Here is a 23,448-nt window from a genome sequence, read left to right on the forward strand (position 1 = left end):
AGACTCGGATGGTTTGTGCCAATAAAATCTGCTTTTTATGAGCAAAAATAATACGTTTGTGTACGTGATCTGCCCTGCAACGTTGCGATAAGAGATAACCTTAAGAAACAACTATGGTATCTATATAAATATGTAAGTATTTTTTACACGGAATAAAAGCTTGTAATTATGACGCGTTTCCGGAAGCTGATTTTCGCCATGTGAGTTTTATTACACACTAAATACACCTATCTCTTTCCAACACGCACAGAGTGAGACTTGTGAGAGACAGTGGTGTATAAGGTATAATATATAAGTATAAGACTTTAGCTAAACACCAAAGCGGACTGAGTTTGCTTGTGAGACAAGTCACAAGTTCACAACCCGCCGCCAACACTTCCATTCAATTGAAATAACACTCTCATTTTATGAAAACATGAGTAAAGTACATATATGAAATTTGTCTGAACATGTGTCATCTATGTCTGGTAGATAATTCTACATAATATGTGAAGTACCGAAACATGTTTTTCATCACACCCGCACTTTAAATGTGCTATTGCACGCAGGCGGATCGTGAGTTAAGTTCTCCCAAGGGAATAATGAAATTTCTTGTACCGTACTTAACTTTTTTACATCTATTTACATATTTTTTACATTGCGAGTGTAATGAAAAACATTATGTGTAACTCGGGGAGTATGAATTTACTAACTCGAGTCTTTAAATCGCTCCGACAAGCCGTCGCGATTTAACTTACTCTCGTTAGTTATATTCAACTTCCTCCCCTTGTTGCACAATGTACTATTGTTTGGTATTATAATGGACTGTTTAATCTGTTGAATTTTATGCCGCATACCTATTTGTAGCACTCTAGTTTGGGTTCCGAAAGCAGTGCAATTTAAGAAGGGTAGTCTAATTTCAGTAATTAGTGTTTTAATTTACTAATTAATGATTTAGGTGTGTATACAAAAACCAACTCCGCAAATGGGCAATTATGAAATTTTGATACCAAAAGTGACGCCGAATAAAAGCAATTTCTAAGCAAATTATCGCCAAGAATCCAGCGGCGCGCGCCGCCGCGGCCGAGATCAAAAATGTCCGAAGTCGAACGTCAACGCGCTATGCGCGCGGGCCTGAGTTACTGCACGATCTTCACAGAAAAAATTCCAAATTTCAACTTTGGCGGGTTTTTTGTTTCTTCCGTACATTTTTGGTGGAAATTCGGCATAGTAAAAATATCTTATACTTGCTTATACTCACTTTTTAACTAATTTTATAATCTGTTAGTGGGTACTAACTAACGATAAACAATTATGTAATTCAATGTTTAAGTTAGTACCTGACACAAACAAAACATAATATACCTACATATATACAAATTATAAAAAAGGGATACAAAAGCGGAAATACGTACAATTTTTATATTAAAGGAAAAAAAATGGAAAAAATTTACGCTTCCGGCGGGACTTGAACCCGCACCATTTTTGCAATCCGTGCAATGCTCTTACCAATTGAGCTACGGAAGCCACGCCGGACTTCGCAAATCTTTCCATGCCTTTCCTTTTGTACACACGTCTTGGGGTGACGTCTAAAATGTTTAGAATCGTTAGCAGACGTTTCTGCTTAATAAAAATTAATACGTACAATATTCGGTAAAAAAAAAAACTTGTCTAGTTTTAGCTAAAAGAAATATTAAACAGAACATCCTACATTTAATAATCAACCAAAGTAAATATTTACATCAATCAGCATTTAATAAAATGATTTTCTAGAGAATCCAGCACATGGATATAATTTTTAAAGTTATATGCAAACGAAATGCAAACTATCTGCATAAATCGGTGGAAGCATATTTAGACCCATCAGTAGGCCTAGCACATGATGGCCGCGGGAGTATGTCGCCGCGAGATAGACTACCCGTCCTTATGTCATTAATACAATTAGAAGAAGACGTGGCATCTATCTCGCGGCGACATACTCCCGCGGCCATCATGTGCTAGGCCTACAGATGAAGCATTCATCTAAAATATAAATTCCATTAACATAGAGGAAGCATTTATACTTCTTTTTAAATTGACATGCTCTTGTCAATATTCTATTTCACCTCGATTACAAACCGGCTTAGATGAGAAAGTATACATTTTGAACCCTATTGTCGAAAGAGTTTTTCTTGAAGGTTGTTCTGTGTGAAACAGATTTGGGCACAATGGGCACTTTAGTAAATCCGTTACGGATGCGTTTGGACCATTTGCATTCAATCGACATCTTATCGATTTGGACCAGGCGGAGAAATCTTTACTCATCATGTTGTTCATTCCGGAGAAGCATATAAAAAATGAGGAGGCAAACTGACATTGCTGACCAGGCCCCGTAGCCGAATGGCATTTCTCCGACGCCAAACGAAAGCGATACGCCGCTGGCTCTGTCGCGCCAATACGCAAGCGCGATAGAGATAGATATCTACTAGCGCTTCGTTTCGTGAGCGTTTCGTGAGCGATTGTGCCATTCGGCTAGCCACCCTGCTGTCACTATAAAAAAAGAGTCAAATCACATACATTTTTGATCTTCTTTTTAACCGACTTCAAAAAAGGAGGAGGTTCTCAATTCGACTGAATGTTTTTTTTTTTAACCGACTTCAAAAAAGGAGGAGGTTCTCAATTCGACTGAATGTTTTTTTTTTTTATTATTTTTTTGTATGTATGTTACTCGATATCTCCGAGAATCGTGGACCGATTTTCAAAATTTTTTTTTTGATCGAACCGGTATAACCCCGAGATGGTCCCATTGGCACCAAGTCAGGGTCTGATGATGGGATCCTGGAGAAATCGAGGGAACTCTTCAAATGTTATAGGCACATGTAATGTTTTTAGTATATTTTTCAAAGGTACACCAGTATTTACGTCTGATGGTAATAATTTTATGTGGCTGAGCTGATGATGGAAGGTCAACTCCTCAATGGTTAGGAGTTTAAGGATAATTATTTCACTACTGTACATGTATTCGGACTGATACATATAATATCACTAGGAACCACTAAAAATCAACTGAGCTGATGATGGAAGGTCAACTCCTCAATGGTTAGGAGTTAAAGGATAATTCTTTCACTACTGTACATGTATTCGGACTGATACATATAATATCACTAGGAACCACTAAAAATCAACAAATAAATAAACTTTTTAACAAAAAATAAAACCGCCTTCAAAAATAAGCGCGTTACAAAACACGGAGAAACTAAAAAGCCAAAAATAATAAACCTTTCAATTCAGATTTCTTATCGTATTGCAATAAGCTAAACATCCAAATTATAAACAATTCAATTATTTTTGGAGTCGGTACCAGCCTGTGTATGGTTGGGTGGGTCAAACAGGCAATAGCAAGGCGACGAACAGGTCTGGTACCGACTACAAAAATAATTGAATTGTTTATAATTTGGATGTTTAGCTTATTGCAATACGATAAGAAATCTGAATTGAAAGGTTTATTATTTTTGGCTTTTTAGTTTCTCCGTGTTTTGTAACGCGCTTATTTTTGAAGGCGGTTTTATTTTTTTTATTTTTTTTTTATTTTTTTTTTGTATGTATGTTACTCGATATCTCCGAGAATCGTGGACCGATTTTCAAAATTTTTTTTTTTTGATCGAACCGGTATAATCCCGAGATGGTCCCATTGGCACCAAGTCAGGGTCTGATGATGGGATCCTGGAGAAATCGAGGGAACTCTTCAAATGTTATAGGCACATGTAATGTTTTTAGTCTATTTTTCAAAGGTACACCAGTATTTACGTCTGATGGTAATAATTTTATGTGGCTGAGCTGATGATGGAAGGTCAACTCCTCAATGGTTAGGAGTTAAAGGATAATTCTTTCACTACTGTACATGTATTCGGACTGATACATATAATATCACTAGGAACCACTAAAAATCAACTGAGCTGATGATGGAAGGTCAACTCCTCAATGGTTAGGAGTTAAAGGATAATTCTTTCACTACTGTACATGTATTCGGACTGATACATATAATATCACTAGGAACCACTAAAAATCAACAAATAAATAAACTTTTTAACAAAAAATAAAACCGCCTTCAAAAATAAGCGCGTTACAAAACACGGAGAAACTAAAAAGCCAAAAATAATAAACCTTTCAATTCAGATTTCTTATCGTATTGCAATAAGCTAAACATCCAAATTATAAACAAATCAATTATTTTTGGAGTCGGTACCAGCCTGTGTATGGTTGGGTGGGGCAAACAGGCAATAGCAAGGCGACGAACAGGTCTGGTACCGACTACAAAAATAATTGATTTGTTTATAATTTGGATGTTTAGCTTATTGCAATACGATAAGAAATCTGAATTGAAAGGTTTATTATTTTTGGCTTTTTAGTTTCTCCGTGTTTTGTAACGCGCTTATTTTTGAAGGCGGTTTTATTTTTTGTTAAAAAGTTTATTTATTCTGGCTGTGTGATTTGCTACACGCCGAGCTGTACTGTACCTGCTCCGTACTTAGGTACGGTTGGAGTAAAGACATCTAATGAAGTATCTTATCCTTTTAGTGTGCCTCCCTATTGAAAACGACTCCCCAAATATATATTTGAGGGCAATATGTGAGAACTATTACTTAAATTCAAAGTATGTATGTAATTACATAGTATGTAGTGTCAGTTTGACCATCCTCCTAACCGTTTGATACGTTTGAACATCTTCGCACTGATTGTATTTCATTTCATATAAGTAGGAACGTTCAATATATTGCTGGTACCTTGTTGGTACATAATACGGCTAATGCAATATGTATTCCTTGACAACCTTTGGCGCAGGTTTGGTCCCGGCGCAAACAAGTTATGTGCGTCCTAAGGAACATTGTTAACAGTAGGTAGGTATTTTAAATTCACTTGGACACTTTGAAATCGTACTTATTTGATTTTGAGTTCCATTGATGAAGGAAACAGTTTGAATTGTATATCGGTCGTTAGCCTTTATTCTATTATATTTTTAGATCTATTAGCAATGAAGCCAGTTTAAAATCCCTACCCAATTATAGTACCTAAGCATACTATAATCACTATCTTATATTATGGTCTCGGTTTCAATCTTCATTTTATTTTTGTTATTTAAATTCCCGTCCAACTTAAATTAAGCCCAAATTAAATAGAACTGCTATATACATCTATAGTACTTAGCTCTACTTAAGACTATATATATATACTAGGCAATTCTTAAAGTAAGTAGCTATTTAGTCGCTTTAACAGAGGTTCCGTGTGGTATTTGAATGTCACCATCTGCATTACCTATCTGCATAAATTATCAAGATCCTGTACACCGTAATGCTTTCAATTGCAAATATTTGCTAGTTTCGTTGTCCGTACATACAGGTCAATTCACAAGAGCTGGCACGAATGGAACGAATGTTTGAATGAAAATATGCATGTGTGTGACAGATTAACCAATAAAATGGTGGCTCTTGACAGTTACGACTGTATACCAATACAGGTGTCACTCACACAATCAAAGTTTCGTTCATTTCATTCGTGCCAGCTTTCGTGAATCGACCTGTACATATTATCTAATCCTATGTTATATTGGTACGTCAATACAGACTTCCTAGCTGTCTATGCCGAAACAGACTTAAAAACCGAACAAATTAGGTATTCGACACTCTAAAACCTGTAACAATGAATTTGATATATGCGCTGTTTCCGCTAAGCGGTAGTTTGCCATCAGACGAAATTTTGAATATTAAACCACCTTTGCTGTACATGTCGAAAGTTTTATTGTCTAAAGATCTAAAAAATTTACATAATTATTTATCTACAAAAAATATATATTTCGCTAGTAGCATTATTACAAACTTTAGAAATACATATACCCAAAACCATCGCCAAAACGAAAAGGGGTAATAGGGCATCTCATTAGCTATTGGCACTTTTTTAGTTTTCTTTACGTTTTATAAATTAAACGGCCAATATCCTCAAAAATCATGACATTTTCATTAAGCTTAAATTCTCTCAAAGTGATAGCTAATGAGATGTCCTATCGCCCCACTTGTTTTGGCGTTGAGTTTAGGGAGACCCGGTATGGAAGGAATATATGTTGGTAAATATACATTAACAATCTACGTATAGGTACATTTATTTTCTGATAAAACATAACTTATTGTTAAACTTATAAAACTGGTACAAATTAGCCTACAAATAAAACTAAAAACCCTAAATAACTCTAAAACTAAATAACACATTAGGTAGAAAAAAACCTACTGGAAGAGGCCTCCCCGCGCAACCCCTGGTGCAAAGGTGCCCATTACACTCGCCGCGTTACCGCGCTGAATAGCAATAGAACCCTAAGTATAAATAAGTAAATCAAATTTAAGCACGATATGAAGATTAAGATTCTTTGTTTTAAATATAATATACATATATTGTAGCTGTCTTAGTATGTTTTTTTTTGAGAATTCGTTGACATAAAATATAACATTGCGAACCTGCTTATTTAAGTACCTATTATTTATTCTAATTCTAAATTCCAAAGGAGTGTTTCTACAGTGTTATAATAAAAATGTAGTCGAACTGCTCGCGTGAACTAGTTTTTGTAATATACTCCGGGTAAAAACTATATTCGACGTCAATAGACTGCTACCAAGACTATTAGCTGATAATATATTGGTAATTAAAGCATAAGGTTTTGTGCGAGTTATATATCCTTATAGAACAAATTTATGTAACTAATTCTTATAAAACATCAAGCATTGTGCCTTTTCTAGAAAATTCTCGATATTTAGATCCTACCTATGATATGCATTAAGCTTAGCACAATAGCGCCGCAACAACATCTCGCCTTTACAGACTACCCTACCCATAATATAACACATACTCGTACAATCAGTGTCTCTCTAACTTGTACATTTCGATAGTTTACAATTGTACTATTTTTTATATAATCGTACTAATCGGCGAATATTTTCCGCAACGCAGTACGATTGTCAACTATTAACGAGTACCTACGGCCGGCGTTTTCAGTCGCCTGCCTGCACCAATAAGCCAGTCCAGCCGATGTTAGCAAGAAATAAAAGACTGAGAAAATCATTACTTTCATTAATTATTTCATACACAAGTTTGTCAATTACACCTTACACCTAAGTGATAGGTAAACAAAGCAATTTTTGGTAATCCCTTCTAAATACGTAAAAGTCTAATAGTACCTACCCCTTACCTATAAGTTTATTACAGGTGGTGTAGGTAAGAGTTGTCTTGTTTTTATTTGAATCGGAAGAAAAAAAACCTTAGTGATCCTTTGCCCAAGCGCATTCAGTGGGCGCTATGGGTTGAATAAAATATCAACACAATAATGTTGATAGGATATAGAGAGGTACCTAGAATACCTAACTAGGTAATGAAACCTAAAAGGTTTACCCCAGTATTCTCTAGTTCAGCGAAGAAGGTATCTAAGTACTTGTTTGTCTATTATAATTATCAGTATCGCCAATAAAGCTGATTTACGAGCTTTTCAATTCAGACGACAAAACTGCCCTGCTAAGCCTAGTGGAGATATCTCAAAACCAAATGATTTTGAAAATGGAACTGTCAGTTATAGATACTTAAGTATAAGTTAGCTATGGATTTTCGTTTGAGATATCGCTTTTCGGTTTAGGATGGCAGAAAACACAACCAGGCTTTCCTTCGTTCATTTGTAAAATGAGTATAGGTAATTGACTAGGTAGGTATCTTCTAAAGGAATTACTGCAGAGAAATTATAGAGAAACCAGTTGATGGTTTCTCAATTAACTACTTACACATGAGTCTCAATACTCTCAATAAAACCCTTTAAAGCCTATCTGTGTGTGCAGGCACCTCTACATAGTCTGTGAATTTAAATAGGTACAGTACAGGTACTCCTACGTTTGTAAGTAATAGGAGATATAATAGTTATTTGTTATACAAGGGGGCAAAGTTGTATTTTAACGCCGAGTGTGGAATTGAAAAACGAGCAAGTGAAAGGATTCTATAGTTGAACTTGCGAGTTTTTTAACACACAAGAAGTAAAATACATTTGCACCCGAGTGTAACACAAAACTTTTCCCCTCACTACAGCGAGGAAACTACAACGCAAAAAATGCGTTTATCACTGCTTCCAGTAGTTCCACAGGTGGTAAATCATCTTTATTACTAGATTCACCTACTTTTATCAATTTTAAAGCAGTTAATTTGACTTTATTCAAGGTCAAATTACTTTACCCACTAGTGGATAAAATGCGTTTTTACCCGCTGGTATTAAAGGACAAAACACGTGTTTCCGAGCTAGTGAGGGGAAAATGAAATTTATGAAATGTATCACAGAGATGAATAGCTGATTGGGAAAGCTAGGTTGCATTCGTACATAAAATAACCTTTCTTTGTAAGTATTTTCTCACAGAACACTTGCGAGCTATGAATATTATCATTGTATATTTTAAAGTATACTTAATTAAATATTTCACCTTGCCGGTGCTTATGCAGATAGGCACAGGTAGTCAGGGTACTACTCAAAATACACCCTGTTTTTATTTAATTCCGTTAACTTTAAGAGAAGGTTCTTTAGATAAAATACAATTAATTTCTCTAAGAAACTAGCGTCTTAACTCTTACGGTAATCGAGTTTATTAAAAAAAGAATAGTACATTGTGCAACAAGGGGAGGAAGTTGAATATTACTAACGAGAGTAAGTAAGACTCGAGTCTCGAGTTTGTAATATTCATATTCCCCGAGTTACACACAATGTTTTTCATCACACTCACAATGTAAAAAATATGTAAATAGATGTAAAAAAGTTAAGTACGGTGCAAGAAATTTCATTATTCCCTTGGGAGAACGATTTTTCTATAACTCACGCTCCGCTTGCGTGCAATAGCACATTTAAAGTGCGGGTGTGATGAAAAGATAATTACTGAACACGTGTGTGACAGCCTTTACCAATTCCTAATGTTATTTGTTTTGACATGTGCCGTCAATCACTTGACACTTAACTTGAATGTTAGGGTCTCTCACACCAATAAATTCATTTATTATGTATGAAAATGTTGAAAAAATTTTTTACGAATTTAACTAACAATGATATACAGGGTGGTTCCTGATAATGTGTGTGTGTGTGTGTGTGTGTGTGTGTAAGTGTCGAATTTAACGGAAAACAAAAAAATTACGGTGTGTTTAATATCAGGGAATATAAATGAAATGTAGCATAGAAGTGAATAAGAATAACTGATTGGGAAAGCTAGGTTACATTCCTACAAAAACAAACCTTTCTTTATAAGTAATTATTTTCTCACAGAACGTAACACTTGTGTGATATGAATTTTATCATTGTCTATATTTAAAAGTACAAATAATTAAATATTTCACGTTACCGGTGTTTATGCTTACATGAATAGGGTTGATAAATTGATATTGTATTGTTTACAATACCTAACACTAAAAGTAATCAATGTACGTTAGTCAACAGAGCTTTTACCCTAGAAGTGAAAATGACCGGTAACTACTCTGATATCCAGTTCCACTATAAAGGTTGCGGTTATGTTATGCGTTTGATTCCCGTGACTTATACTATTTCTAGCCAATACCTTTACACTACAAGCATATTATATCTAACGAACAGTTACATGTCATCACCCACTGTTGTTATTTACGTACATAACGCTTACAGAAAGCTCTGATAATAATTTTCTAAATGAAACTCAAACCAACCTCCAAAGTTCAACACAACATCAAATGATTATCAATGCACAAAACACAGTATCAAATCAGAATCTGCACTAGAACCACTGCAATCCGGACACTGGTTATCACTTAAAATCACTGAAAAAACTGTCAAACACCGTCGCGCATGCGCCGCGCTCCCACTTGCGCCCGAGTCTCGGAAGGCACTGCCACTGGACGCAGAGGGAAGGGGGCGCGAGTGCGGAGGGGGGCTCGCCCCCCTGAGAACAGGTTGCCTCGCATACCGTTTGAGCGCCAATTTTGTAGCTCTCGGATAAGGATGGAGCTTAGAATGTTTGGATGAGGTTGTGCTTTTAAGCTCAAGTTAATGGTTCGGCTTCTGCGATGGAAGTTGTGCGTAATTTAGTTATGTTACGTAGTAAGTGGATATATTATATAAAATAAAAAAAATCTGAGTTATAAGTAGGTGTAGGTCCCGTGTGGTGACGGGATAAGAATTTCACCACCCCCCTTTCTTCCCTTGGGTGTCGTAGATGGCGACTATGGGATATGGGTTAAATTGTGGCGTAGGCGAGAGGCTGGCAACCTGTCACTGCAATGTCACAGTTTCGTTTTCTTTCAACCCCTTATTTGCCAAGAGTGGCACTGAAACTTGAGTAGTTTAATGTGCTCTGCCTACCCCTTCATGGGATACAGGCGTGATTGTATGTATGTATGTACTAGTAGGTGTGATGTGGTGGTGTTATCCATGTGGTAACGGGATAAGAATTTCTCCACCCCCGTGGATATCGTAATTAGAAGTCGAAGCGGGAGGCTGGAAACGGAACCTGTCACAACAATGTCACAATTTCAAATTCGTTTACTTTCAACCCCTTAATTGCCGAGAGTGGCAATGAAACTTGAGTAGTTTCGTGTGCTCTACCTACTCCTTTATGGGATACAGACGTGATTATATGTATGTATAAGTAGGTGAGATAAGAATAATTGTATAACATTTCTTGTGCCGCCTTATAAGAAATTAATTGCATAGTAGATACAAACAAAACCCAGTTTTAATTTAAATGCGTATAGGAAACGCCTACAATCCTTAACCCAACAGGTTGCCTATTCTCATAGAAGTCATAGAGCATAGCTCCATTCAAACTAGACTATGTCACAAAGGGAAGGGAGCAAAAATGGCATATTTGCGGCGAGGCCATACATTGCATCCTAAATAACCAAAGGGTTCTATAATTGAACCCTGAGCGTAGCGAGTGATTCTAAAAATTTAAATTTGAATAGACTGCTAGTGCTACTACCTACGTACTGAAAGAAATTTCCTCTTCGGTTTCCTAGATAACAGCCAGCCTAGCCGAACTGACAATCGTTGACGCTAGGCTAGACGCCAATCGATACGCAGCCTGACTCTATCGCGCTAATACGGAAAAACCAGCTAGCTAAACTAACGACCATATCGTAAGCGTGTGTGCATTTGGCTACGTACCAAGATTAAGATACTGAGTTAGGGCCAGTTGCATCAACCATATTTGACAGACACATCATCGTCAAGCAGCCGACGTCTATGGAACTTCCCATACATTAAAATTTTACGAACGCTGCAATTTGCAACAACCTTGATCTGCTAATATAATATAATGTAATTAGATAGGCACATCTAGTCCATCTAGGTAAGTACGTAGTCCGAGTAAGGGCCGGTTGCATCAAACCGTCTGTCAGCGTTAAAGACGTGGTGTTATAAGTTTGTCGTGTCTGTCTTTCTGTTTGTCTGTCTGTCTCTCTGTGTGTGTGTCTGTCTGTAGCGTCGTAGCTCCCGAACGGATGAACCGATTTAGATTTAGTTTTTTTTTGTCTGAAAGCTGAGTTAGTCGGGATTCTTTTCGCGAATATGTCCAGACGCACGGTACGAGTAGCAGTCGAAAACCAAAGTCAAACAACTTCTAATACTTATCATCAAAATATCGGAATAATAGGATAGAATAGGTAGTCCTAAAATTGTACATACACATGGTTGTTTGAATACGCTCTATCAATTCTGTCTACTAAATATTTGTGGTAACAAATTTAATTACCTCTTAGCAGTTGTTTAAGTATTACGTAAGCACTTTTATTAATGACAATGTTAGTAATTTTGCTTACTTTTTGCTTACAAGGGGGATGGGGGTAAATAATTGTAATAATCTGCTTACGCAATACTTGAATGGCCCTTTGGACCAAAAGATTCGAAAGTTCATTATGAAGTTCTACGACAGGTTAACTAATAGTAGGTATTTTATACAATCGTGATATAAAGCTTTTCAGTCGAGTACCATGTTTAGGCCACGAAGCTTGCTTAGTGGCCTAATAGTACGGTACGAGGGTGAAAAGCTTAGTTATATCACTATTGTATACAATACTTTTTCTATGAGTCATCATCTTCATCATCAATGGACGAAAAATATCATCATTCAAGTTAAAATTAAAGTTAATGGCGTCGTTCACCGTTGTATCAACATCGAATTACGTGGCAACCAATTGTTTGTAATAAAAAAAACCGGTCAAGTGCGAGTCGGACTCGCTCACCGAGGGTTCCGTACAAACTTTCAATAGTTGAATCATCAAAATGTTATTCATAGAACTCTACAGATTTGACTAAATCCCTCAAGACTCAATTTCCCACATAACAAGTAATATTTTAATATACAATTTTATTGTTAGACAACGTCCAAATAAAATCAAGACTATTCGACTTCAATAGTTTACGACTTACGACATGTCGCAAGGACGCTCCTGAACCGACCTCATTATATCAGGAAAAACGCGATGTAGGAAATGAGCGTTCAACGTACAGCGACATCTATCGGCAAATTGAGTTAACTAATGCGCGCGAGTTAGTATGGAAGATGATTTTTATGGAATAATTGTTTATTGCGTGAACCGATTTTAACCATTAAGCTTCTATTTGAAAGCAGGTAATTTCATTGTTATTTTGTTAAAAAATACAGGTACAATAAACACCCGCAAGGGTGTTGAAATTGAAAATGTAAATCTGAAAGGTTTTTTATAAATAAATAAAAAAGTTTTCAAGATACGTGTACGATTTTATTTTTCCTGTAATATTCATTTTAATAGCTATGTTTGGTGAACATTTCATAAATTTATGTAGGTAAACTTCGGAGATAAGGGGGGAACGGTATTTTTTTTTACATTTTCCTTCAAAAAACATTTTTTTTCCACAACCAAAAAAATTATAAAAAATAGTTTTGATATGTACAATTTGAGCTCTTTCTAAGTCCGTTTTCACATTATCCGATCCGATATCGGATGTCGGAAGGATTTCAATGGAAAAAATCCAAGATGGCGCCTGTTATGTATGGGATATCGGTCCTACATCCGATATCGGATCGGATAATGTGAAAACGCACTAACGATACCCCTCTTGACCTAGTTACTTGAAATTTTCAGTTTGCCCCCCTTTCATTTTGGCCATTTTCTATCATTTATATTAATTAATTTTAAAAAATGCTTTCAACTTGTAGAGGTTCACAATGTTTATAACTAGGTATTCCAAATTTCATATTGATAGCATTAAGTAGTTCTCGAGATATTTAACAATGTGACAGACGGACAGACAGACGGACAGAGTCGCACCATAAGGGTTCCTGTTGTACCTTTTTGGTACGGAACCCTAAAAATGTGTTTCAGATGCAAAAAATTTGCCTGTGGTGTCCTAATTGACAGATTAAAGTCAACGAGTAGAAAAATGTATTAATACTACTTATTATATGGTATAAGTAGGTACTTATATTATTTTCAGCGCTACGCCCGAACTCATTAATTACGGCGCGCTTCATTGAAACTAGCCGTCGCAGTGTCACGTCATTGTATTGTACATTGCATTGGGGTAATTTCAAAGCACAAAAATGCTCGGGTACAAAAAGGAAAAGAAAAGAAGAAAAGGAAAGGAAAGGAAGGGAAGGGAAAGTACATTAAATTTAAAATCATTTGAGTCTACTCGCAATGCCATATTTCAAACAATTTTTGAGATATGACGCTTCAAAAAAGGGTATTTTTTCCCCTCTTTATGAAAATGTTCGTTTTGCCAATATTTTGAGACAGATTTCAGCAAAACATATCACGTTATTATATATTTTGCGAAATAAATTTGTAGAAAATTTAATTAGCTTTCATTTAAGACCAAAAGAGAGCCAGTTAATCAAATAATCAAATTTTTAACCTAAAAAAAATAAGATTATATAGCATTAACTCTAGTATAACTGGATCAGAAATGAGTGGTGGAGGGTGATGGCCAAACGGGATAGTTTACATGATATATATTTTAATTTAAGAGACGTAACAAAGAAGGCTTCGTTATTATTTGGGGACTGTTCAAGTATTACGTAAGCACTATAACAATAATAAGCATTATACGTAAGCACTATAACTATAGGGGGCGAGGAGGTGATTGCTCTGCTTATTTTTGATAATGTGGAGGGTTTGAGTGATGATTTAGAACTTTCCTTACTTTCTAGACAAGGGAAATGGGGGGAGGGTATATATTTGTAATAAATTAGCATAAGTAACACTTGAATGGCCCCTTGTCCTTGACGAAGTCTCATTTTTTAGGGTTTCGTAGTCAACTAGGAACCCTTATAGTTTCGCCATGTCTGTCTGTCCATCCGTCCGTCCGTCTGTCCGCGGATAATCTCAGTGACCGTTAGCACTAGAAAGCTGTAATTTGGTACCAATATGTATATCAATCACGCCGACAAAGTGGTAAAATAAAAAGTGGGAAAAAAATGTTTTGTTAGGGTACCCCCCCTACATGTAAAGTGGGGACTGATTTTTTTTTTTCATTCCAACCCTAACGTGTGATATATTGTTGGATAGGTATTTAAAAATGAATAAGGGTTTACTAAAATCGTTTTTTGATAATATCAATATTTTCGAAAATAATCGCTCCTAAAGAAAAAAAGTGTGCCCCCCCCCCCCCCACCCCTCTAACTTTTGAACCATATGTTTAAAAAATATGAAAAAATCACAAAAGTAGAACTTTATAAAGACTTTCTAGGAAAATTGTTTTGAATTTGATAGGTTCAGTAGTTTTTGAGAAAAATACGAAAAACTACGGAACCCTACACTGAGCGTGGCCCGACATGCTCTTGGCCGGTTTCACTTCCCTCTATACTATTTAAATGAGAAATACTACTATGTATTCTACATCAGACTTATATTCACTGGGATATAGACCGTGATTACATTTTTGATTTTTGTCGAGCTCCCGATATTTCGACGCAGTTGCATGCATCGAAATCACGGAAAACTGAAGAAGGCGGGTGCGGGTGTGAATGTGAATCCGGTCGCATTCATACACGATGGTCTGTCCAAACACACTACACTTACAGTGTCACAGTGTCACTACGTTTGTTCAATACTGACTTCACTTACTCAAACAAATCACTGTATTCCATACATTTGATAGTTTGAAGCCATCCTCAATCTCGGTATGTAGTGGCGTTCCGTCGACATTACCATAGGACTATGCAACTTGACCGTCGCAACCCTCAGCCATGAGGAGCAGAGGAAGAAGAAGAGTGTCATTATTTTTGACTGCAGCAATGTGTTCTTTAATTCTGCAGGCAATAGTGCGCTTGGGCTGCCCTGTCATAACTCTTAATTTAATCAATATGTTTGACGTACCTATGTTTTAACCGCAGTGATATTGACACCTTGACACGCACAAATCTGTAGGTACCTATTTCTAGTGTTGATTTTTAGATGAATAGTGTTTGAGTGCTATTAAAAAATGACCATTTCAAACACAAATTCTAGTGTCGCAAAATATCACTCGTACTCGGCCTCTGAAATAGTCGAGCCACATTGGTGTTGGTGTTCACCACTTCACACCAATGAAGGTTTTCTGAATTTGTGTCAGGCGGCGATACTTGTAGCCGAATTCACGAAACGGCGCTAGTTATCTATCTCTATCGCGCTTGCAGGCGCGACAGATAGCGGCGTATGGCTTTCGTTTGGCGTCGGAGAAATGCCATTCGGCTACGGGGCCTGATGTGCCAGGTCTTTTTGACATCAAAATTCAAAATCCAGCAATAATATTAAATCGACACTCATTTTATTTAGTTCCACTGTTTCAGTGGCCGAGTATGACTGATATTTTGTGACGCTTGTGTTTGTGGTAATTTTTTAAGAGCACTCACACACTATTCAATAGGTAATAACCATCTAAAATTTAATACCATAGGCAATACACAGAAATTTAAAAAACACACACTTTAAGATACCTGACTGTCTAGACAACATACGAAACATAATATTAAATACATTGTTCTACACACCATGCCCAAAAAATGTATAGAGAGAAGTAACAAGTGGGAATATGTCAAAAACAAGGGGCCGTTCAACTATTAAGTAAGAAACTGTACAGTAAAATAGATAAAAGACAAAATTTATAACAAGTATTAACCCTCCCCCATTCTCATCTTTATCCATCTTATGGCATGATGTTTGGCCATCACTTCTGATCCAGTTATACTTGATTTATGCGATAATCTTTTTTTGTTTCTAATCTAATTTATTACAAATACATACCATACCCCCCCATTCCCCTAGTCAGCAAGAAAGTAAGGAAAGCTCTAAATCATCACCCAAACCCTCCACATTATCAAAAATAAGCAGAGCAATCACCTCCTCGTCCGCTATAGTTATAGTGCTTACGTATAATGCGTATTATTGTTATAGTACTTACGTAATACTTGAACAGTCCCCAAATAATAACAACGCCTTCTTTGTTACGACTCTTAAATTAAAATATATATCATGTAAACTATCCCGTTTGGCCATCACCCTCCACCACTCATTTCTGATCCAGTTATACTAGAGTTATGCTTTATAATCTTTTTTTTAGATACATATAATATCAATAGGAACCACTAAAAATCAACAAATAAATAAACTTTTTAACAAAAAATAAAACCGCCTTCAAAAATAAGCGCATTACAAAACAAGGAGAAACTAAAAAGCAAAAAATAAGAAACCTTTGAATTTAGATTTCTTATCGTATTGCAATAATCTAAACATCCAAATTATAAACAAATCAATTATTTTTGGAGTCGGTACCAGCCTGTGTATGGTTGGGTGGGGCAAACAGGCAATAGCAAGGCGACGAACAGGTCTGGTACCGACTACAAAAATAATTGATTTGTTTATAATTTGGATGTTTAGATTATTGCAATACGATAAGAAATCTAAATTCAAAGGTTTCTTATTTTTTGCTTTTTAGTTTCTCCTTGTTTTGTAATGCGCTTATTTTTGAAGGCGGTTTTATTTTTTGTTAATTTTAGGTTAAAAATTTGATTATTTGATTAACTGGCTCTCTTTTGGTCTTAAATGAAAGCTAATTAATTTTCTACAACTTTATTTCGCAAAATATATAATACCGTGATATGTTTTGCTGAAATCTGTCTCAAAATATTGGCAAAACGAAAATTTTCATAAAGAGGGGAAAAATACCCTTTTTTGAAGCGTCATATCTCAAAAACTGTTTGAGATACGGCATTGCGAGTAGGCTCAAATGATTTTAAATTTAATGTACTTTCAACTTTGTAAAGCAACTTATTGCCTAAAATCTCCAGTTTTTAAATGAAACTGCAAAAACTAAAAAAAGTCCGATTTTTTGCAGTTTTTTGCAAATTAAAAAAAAGCACACCCTTTTTTTGCTTGCAAAACATAGTTTCACAGTCCTCCAAGGACCCTAAGTAATATACCAAAAATGCAGCTTTACATCACACTTTGTTTTTTTATCAGATTTTTGTGTAAGATTTGACCGGCCTATTACCAAATCTCTTGAAATTGTGTGAGCGCGTTTGAATATTACATATACACTCATTTCTGTTTCGTTTTGTTCAAAATATCGATTATTCGTAAAAATGACTTAAGTTCCTACTAAAAAGGAGGCGCTTAAGCCCTTCTTGTAGTGTACGGAACCCTTCGGAGTACAACTCGCACTTGGCCGGTTATTTTTATACTACGTCGATGGCAAACAAGCATACGGTCCGCCTGATGGAAAACGGTCACCGTCACCTATGGACGCCAGCAACTTAAGCAGTATCACGTGCGCGTTGCCAACCCATCATTAGAAACCTGTACACTCCCTTTTGCTGTGTTAAGTACACAGCAAAAAAAAAGTGTACAAGTTCCAAGGAGGGTTTGGTCTTTTCTAGTCTGATCCACAGAACCTTGTTTATTTGCCATTAATCGATAGTGGGTTCTTTTTACATTAAGGGGTTTGAAAAAAAACCGGCCAAGAGCGTGTCGGGCCACGCTCAGTGTAGGGTTCCGTAGTTTCCCGTATTTTTTTTTCAAAAACTGTTCAACCTATCAAGATCAAAATCGTAATCCTAGAAACTCTTTATAAAGTTCTACTTTTGTGATTTTTTTCACATTTTTAACCGTCGCCTCAAATCTCTCAAGTCTCAAGAAGGACGGTTCTCAAGTCGTCTGTTTTTTTTTTGTTCCTCGATATCTCCGTGGTTACTGGACCGATTTTGAAAATTTTTTTTTTGATTGAATGTATATGCATACAGATTGGTCCCATTTTTCTCAGAACTCAGTTCTGATGATGGGATCCTGGAGGAATCGAGGGAACTCCTCGAATCTGAAAGGCATACATATGGTGATTTTTGTGTTTTTAAAGGAACAGCATGCATTTAGGTACGGAACAGTGACATTCGGTGCAGTGGAACTGCTGATGATGGCCAGAACGGAACTCTTCAAATCTGAACGGCACGCTTATAGTGACTTTGGTATTTTTTAACCGTCGCCTCATATCTCAAGAAGGACGGTTATCAAGTCGTCTGTATGTTTTTTTTTTTTTTTTTTTTATGTTTGTTCCTCGATATCTCCGTCGTTACTGGACCGATTTTGAAAATTTTTTTTTTGATTGAATGTATATGCATACAGATTGGTCCCATTTTTCTCAGAACCCAGTTCTGATGATGGGATCCTGGAGAAATCGAGGGAACTCCTCAAATCTGAAAGGCATACATATGGTGATTTTTGTGTTTTTAAAGGAACAGCATGCATTTAGGTACGGAACAGTGACATTTGGTGCAGTGGAACTGCTGATGATGGCCAGAACGGAACTCTTCAAATCTGAACGGCACGCTTATAGTGACTTTGGTATTTTTATACGAACAGCATGCACTTTCGTCCAGAACAGTGACATTTGGTGCAGTGGAATTTCTGATGATGGTCAGAACCGAACTCCTCAAATCTGAACGGCACGCTTATAGTGACTTTGGTATTTTTATAAGAACAGCATGCACTTTCATCCAGAACAGTGACATTTGGTGCAGTGGAACTGCTGATGATGGCCAGAACCAAACTCCTCAAATCTGAACGGCACGCTTATAGTGACTTTGCCATTTTTATAAGAACAGCATGCACTTTCGTCCAGAACAGTGACATTTGGTGCAGTGGAATTTTTGATGATGGTCAGAACCGAACTCCTCAAATCTGAACGGCACGCTTATAGTGACTGTGGTATTTTTATAAGAACAGCATGCACTTTCGTCCAGAACAGTGACATTTGGTGCAGTGGAACTGCTGATGATGGCCAGAACCAAACTCCTCAAACCTGAACGGCACACTCATAGTGACTTTGGTATTTTTGTAAGAAAAGCATGCATTTAAGTTCAGAACAGTGACATTTATTTAGTTATGTTTTTTAAGCATAAGTTTTGAAGTCAAAGTTTGTCAAGCTTCGATTTCTTATAATATAATAGGATTCATGAGGAATTGAGGAAACTCCTCAAACCTTAACGTTATACGTATATTCATTTGTGTTGCCATCTAATAATTAAAGCATTAAAAGCAGTTTAAAAAAATACTTACACATTTCTACATAATCCAACATTCGCAAGTAGCTTTCACCAGAACCCGAAAGGCGACGGTTTTTTTTTTCTTAAAAATTATATAAGAACAGCATGCACTTTTACGTCCAGAACAGTGACATTTGGTGCAGTGGAACTGCTGATGATGGTCAGAACCGAACTTCTCAAATCTGAACGGCACGCTTATAGTGACTTTGGTATTTTTATAAGAACAGCATGCACTTTCGTCCAGAACAGTGACATTTGGTGCAGTGGAACTGCTGATGATGGTCAGAACCGAACTCCTCAAATCTGAACGGTACACTTATAGTGATTTTGGTATTCTTATAAAAACAGCATGCACTTACGTCCAGAACAGTGATATTTGGTGCAGTGGAACTGCTGATGATGGTCAGAACCGAACTCCTCAAATCTGAACGGCACACTCATAGCGACTTTGGTATTTTTGTAAGAAAAGCATGCATTTAAGTTCAGAACAGTGACATTTATTTAGTTATGTTTAGAGATGGGCCGAATATTCGGTAAATATTCGGTATTCGGCATATTCGGCAAGTTTTCGCCGAATAGTTCGGTTATATTGCCGAATATTTACCGAATAAACAAAATAAATAAATAGCGCAAGTTGTTTCGTAATTCATGGGATAATAACATCCTATTTCAGGATTCTAAGGACCAAAGGGGGTTAAAAATATAAGTACCTACTAGTACCTACAATAATTATGTAAAAAAGTAAAAATAATTTAGCTTAAGAAACAAAAATCAAAATGTATGCACTAAATTATAGGAACATTAAGAGCCTTAGTTAGTACCCATTCCCATTACCAACCATTGAAAAGTTTTTTCCCCTCACTAGCTTGGAAACACGTGTTTTGTCCTTTGATACCGGCGGGTAAAAACGCATTTTATCCACTAGTGGGTAAAGTAATTTGACCTTAAATAAAGTCAAATTAACTGCTTTAAAATTTATAAAAGTAGGTGAATCTAGTAATAAAGATGATTTACCACCTGTGGAACTACTGGAAGCAGTGATAAACGCATTTTTTGCTTTGTAGTTTCCTCGCTATAGTGAGGGGAAAATTTTTGTGTTACACTCGGGTGCAAATGTATTTTACTTCTCGTGTGTTAAAAAACTCGCAAGTTCAGGATTCTATTCTCGAACCACTCGCTTCGCTCGTGGTTCAACTATAGAATCCTTTCACTTGCTCGTTTTTCAATTCCACACTCGGCGTTAAAATACAACTTTGCCCCCTTGTATAACAAATAACTATAACTCTAAGCCAGGTATTAAATATAGTGGAACCGAATATTCGGCCGAATGTTCGGTTCGGTAACAGCTGAACCGAAAGTTCGGCCGAATATTCGTATTCGGCCCATCTCTAGTCAAAGTTTGTCAAGCTTCGATTTCTTATAATCGGATTCATGAGGAATTTAGAAAACTCCTCAAACCTTAACGTTATACGTATATTCATTTGTGTTGCCATCTAATAATTAAAGCATTAAAAGCAGTTTTAAAAAATACCTACACATTTCTACATAATCCAACATTCGCAAGTAGCTTTCATCAGAACCCGAAAGGCGACGGTTTTTTTTTCTTAAGAATTATTTAACATATGGTTTAAAAGTTAGAGGGTGGGGGGGACACATTTTTTTTTAACTTTAGGAGCGATTATTTCTGAAAATATTAATTTTATCAAAAAACGATTTTAGTAAACCCCTATTCATTTTTAAATACCTGTCCAACAATATATCACACGTTGGAGTGAAAAAAAAAAATCAGTTCCCTCATAAAACATTTTTTCCACTTTGTCGGCGTGACGTGATTGATACACATATTGGTACCATATTTCAGCTTTCTAGTGCTAACGGTCACAGAGATTATCCGCGGACGGGCGGACAGACAGACATGTCAAACTATTAGGATTCCTAGTTGACTACGGAACCCTAAAAACCAAGCCTAAATGTATCATATTTGGCTCCCAAAAATGATTGACAAACTTGAATTATATTGATTTAGAACTAAAGGAACCTGGAAGGGAAAGAACCAAAGTTAGAGACATCCTCACACACATAGACATGCAAAAATGGAGGTGGGCCGGCCACACTGTAAGATGTAAGACCGAAAAATGGAGCCAAAAAGTCCTCATGTGGCACCCCAGAGATGGTTCAAGAGCTCAACACCCACCACTCAAACGATGGGAGGACGAAATTATAACCACTGTAGGGACTTTCTGGACTAGACTGGCCAGGCAGAGGAAATACTGGAAAGAGCTGGAGGAGGCCTATGCCAACAGGCACACTGAACTATGCGACTTCATCTAAACAATCATAAACACTAGACCATGTTCAGAAGAAAAGGCTAAATAGATAGATAGATAGAAAGGAACCTTTCATCTATATTCAATAAGGGCCCTGACATGATTGTGTTGGACTTTTAATACTTATTTATATCAAAGTTCATAATTATACAAAGTGCCACTTTGCTCCCTAGTAAGCTTTTCAAAGAATGGTGTGATTTTTTTTATCTCATTTGTCAGACTAAATTTCTATAAGTACCAATATGCTGGCAAATTATTTTTTAAATAAATACACAATTTTTATTACAAGAAACATTTCTATTTTATTTAGTGAAAAACATTTAGCTCTAACAATTTTTAGCCATTACAAAGGCTCTTATGCTTCACATGCAAAAAGATCAGCGAATTATCACTTTATAGAAAATTATAGGACCAAATTCTTAAATATGCCTCGGTGTAAGGTTCTTTGCATCTGGAATTCTAGCAAATAATCAAAGCATAAGGACCCTCTGACAGGAATTACACACACTAACAGGAGCTCATACATACAATACATTTTTAGATATATTTGATCACTAGACACTTTCTGCTTAGTAACTGAAAATGATATATTTTTCTGTCAAGATGTTAGAAAGTGTCCTGATATATAAGTAAGGATGTAAATGTAAATAAAAGCTCCATACTTGATGTAACACTTGGCATTAATAGAATCATCCTACTTCATAAATAACAATTACCTTAAAAATTTTGATTCGAGTCTGAATAATGTGAAGCAAAATTAAATGGTATCACAGGCCAGAATGCAGGTGTATGTTTGTCAATATCTGACATATAATCACATTTCATTGACATCTCTGTTGCTGCAACTTTCCGCCATCTTTCTCCATAAAGATCTTGAGCAGATAAACCATAGTGTCTTCGCGCTTTCAACTGAGCCTCTCTTTCTTCTAACTCCGCTTGTTCTTGTGCTGCTTTTTGGTTTTCACGCTCTAACCTCAGTTCTTCTTTGTGTTTTGCATTTACCATTAGAAACTGTATAAATTCTTCACTAACTTCTAAATCCTGATTATCATCTGAACTGTCATCTTTCTCCTCGCTTTCTGATTGCGTGTCCACTAACATAGTATGAGAGTTAGTACTTCCTGCATCTTGCCATTCTCCCAATTTACCTTCTCTTATAGGGCTATGCCTTTCATTTACGTTTAACTCTTTCTTCGTCTTCATGATTTTCTCCGTCTACATCAGATCCAGATATTTTACATGTAGTAAAAGAATTTTCACGAGATACATACTGATTTTTGCGAATGATGTCATGTAATACACTATTTTCATACTCTAGAGATTTTGCTTTTGCTTTCCAGTAAGCCATCTGGTGTTTCAATTGCCAAGTAGCTGCAAAAGTAAAATGCTCTGCCCAAGACGACATGGTAAACATTAGTTTAGATATTTTACATACACTATTGTTCACAGGTTTGTTTTTGAAAATCCTTTTCTTCGAGACAGAGTGTTTGTTTTTATTCTTATTTTTGTTTTTACGTTTCCGTTTCTTGCTTGATTTTGAGGGTATATTGGAATTATTAATATTCTGAGATTTGCTGTCGGGT

General features: G+C 36.2%; 2 protein-coding genes across 2 annotated transcripts in view; both read right to left on the reverse strand.

Moving 5' to 3' along the window:
- The window catches only part of LOC125236530 (protein dachsous), a 322,516-nt gene extending 312,665 nt beyond the window's left edge, over nucleotides 1-9,851 (reverse strand). The window contains exon 1 of the mRNA XM_048143402.1: nucleotides 9,694-9,851. The gene's annotated coding sequence lies outside the window, so the exon portion shown is untranslated. The remainder of the gene's footprint in view (nucleotides 1-9,693) is intronic.
- Nucleotides 9,852-22,582: 12,731 nt separating this feature from the next.
- On the reverse strand, nucleotides 22,583-23,068 carry LOC125225665 (gem-associated protein 8-like). The gene has a single exon (XM_048129520.1). The coding sequence runs from the start codon at nucleotides 23,066-23,068 to the stop codon at nucleotides 22,583-22,585; it is 486 nt and encodes a 161-aa protein (XP_047985477.1).
- Between the last annotated feature and the right edge of the window lie 380 nt (nucleotides 23,069-23,448).

This window comes from Leguminivora glycinivorella, chromosome 1, assembly GCF_023078275.1.
Source record: "Leguminivora glycinivorella isolate SPB_JAAS2020 chromosome 1, LegGlyc_1.1, whole genome shotgun sequence".
Lineage (NCBI taxonomy): Eukaryota > Metazoa > Arthropoda > Insecta > Lepidoptera > Tortricidae > Leguminivora > Leguminivora glycinivorella.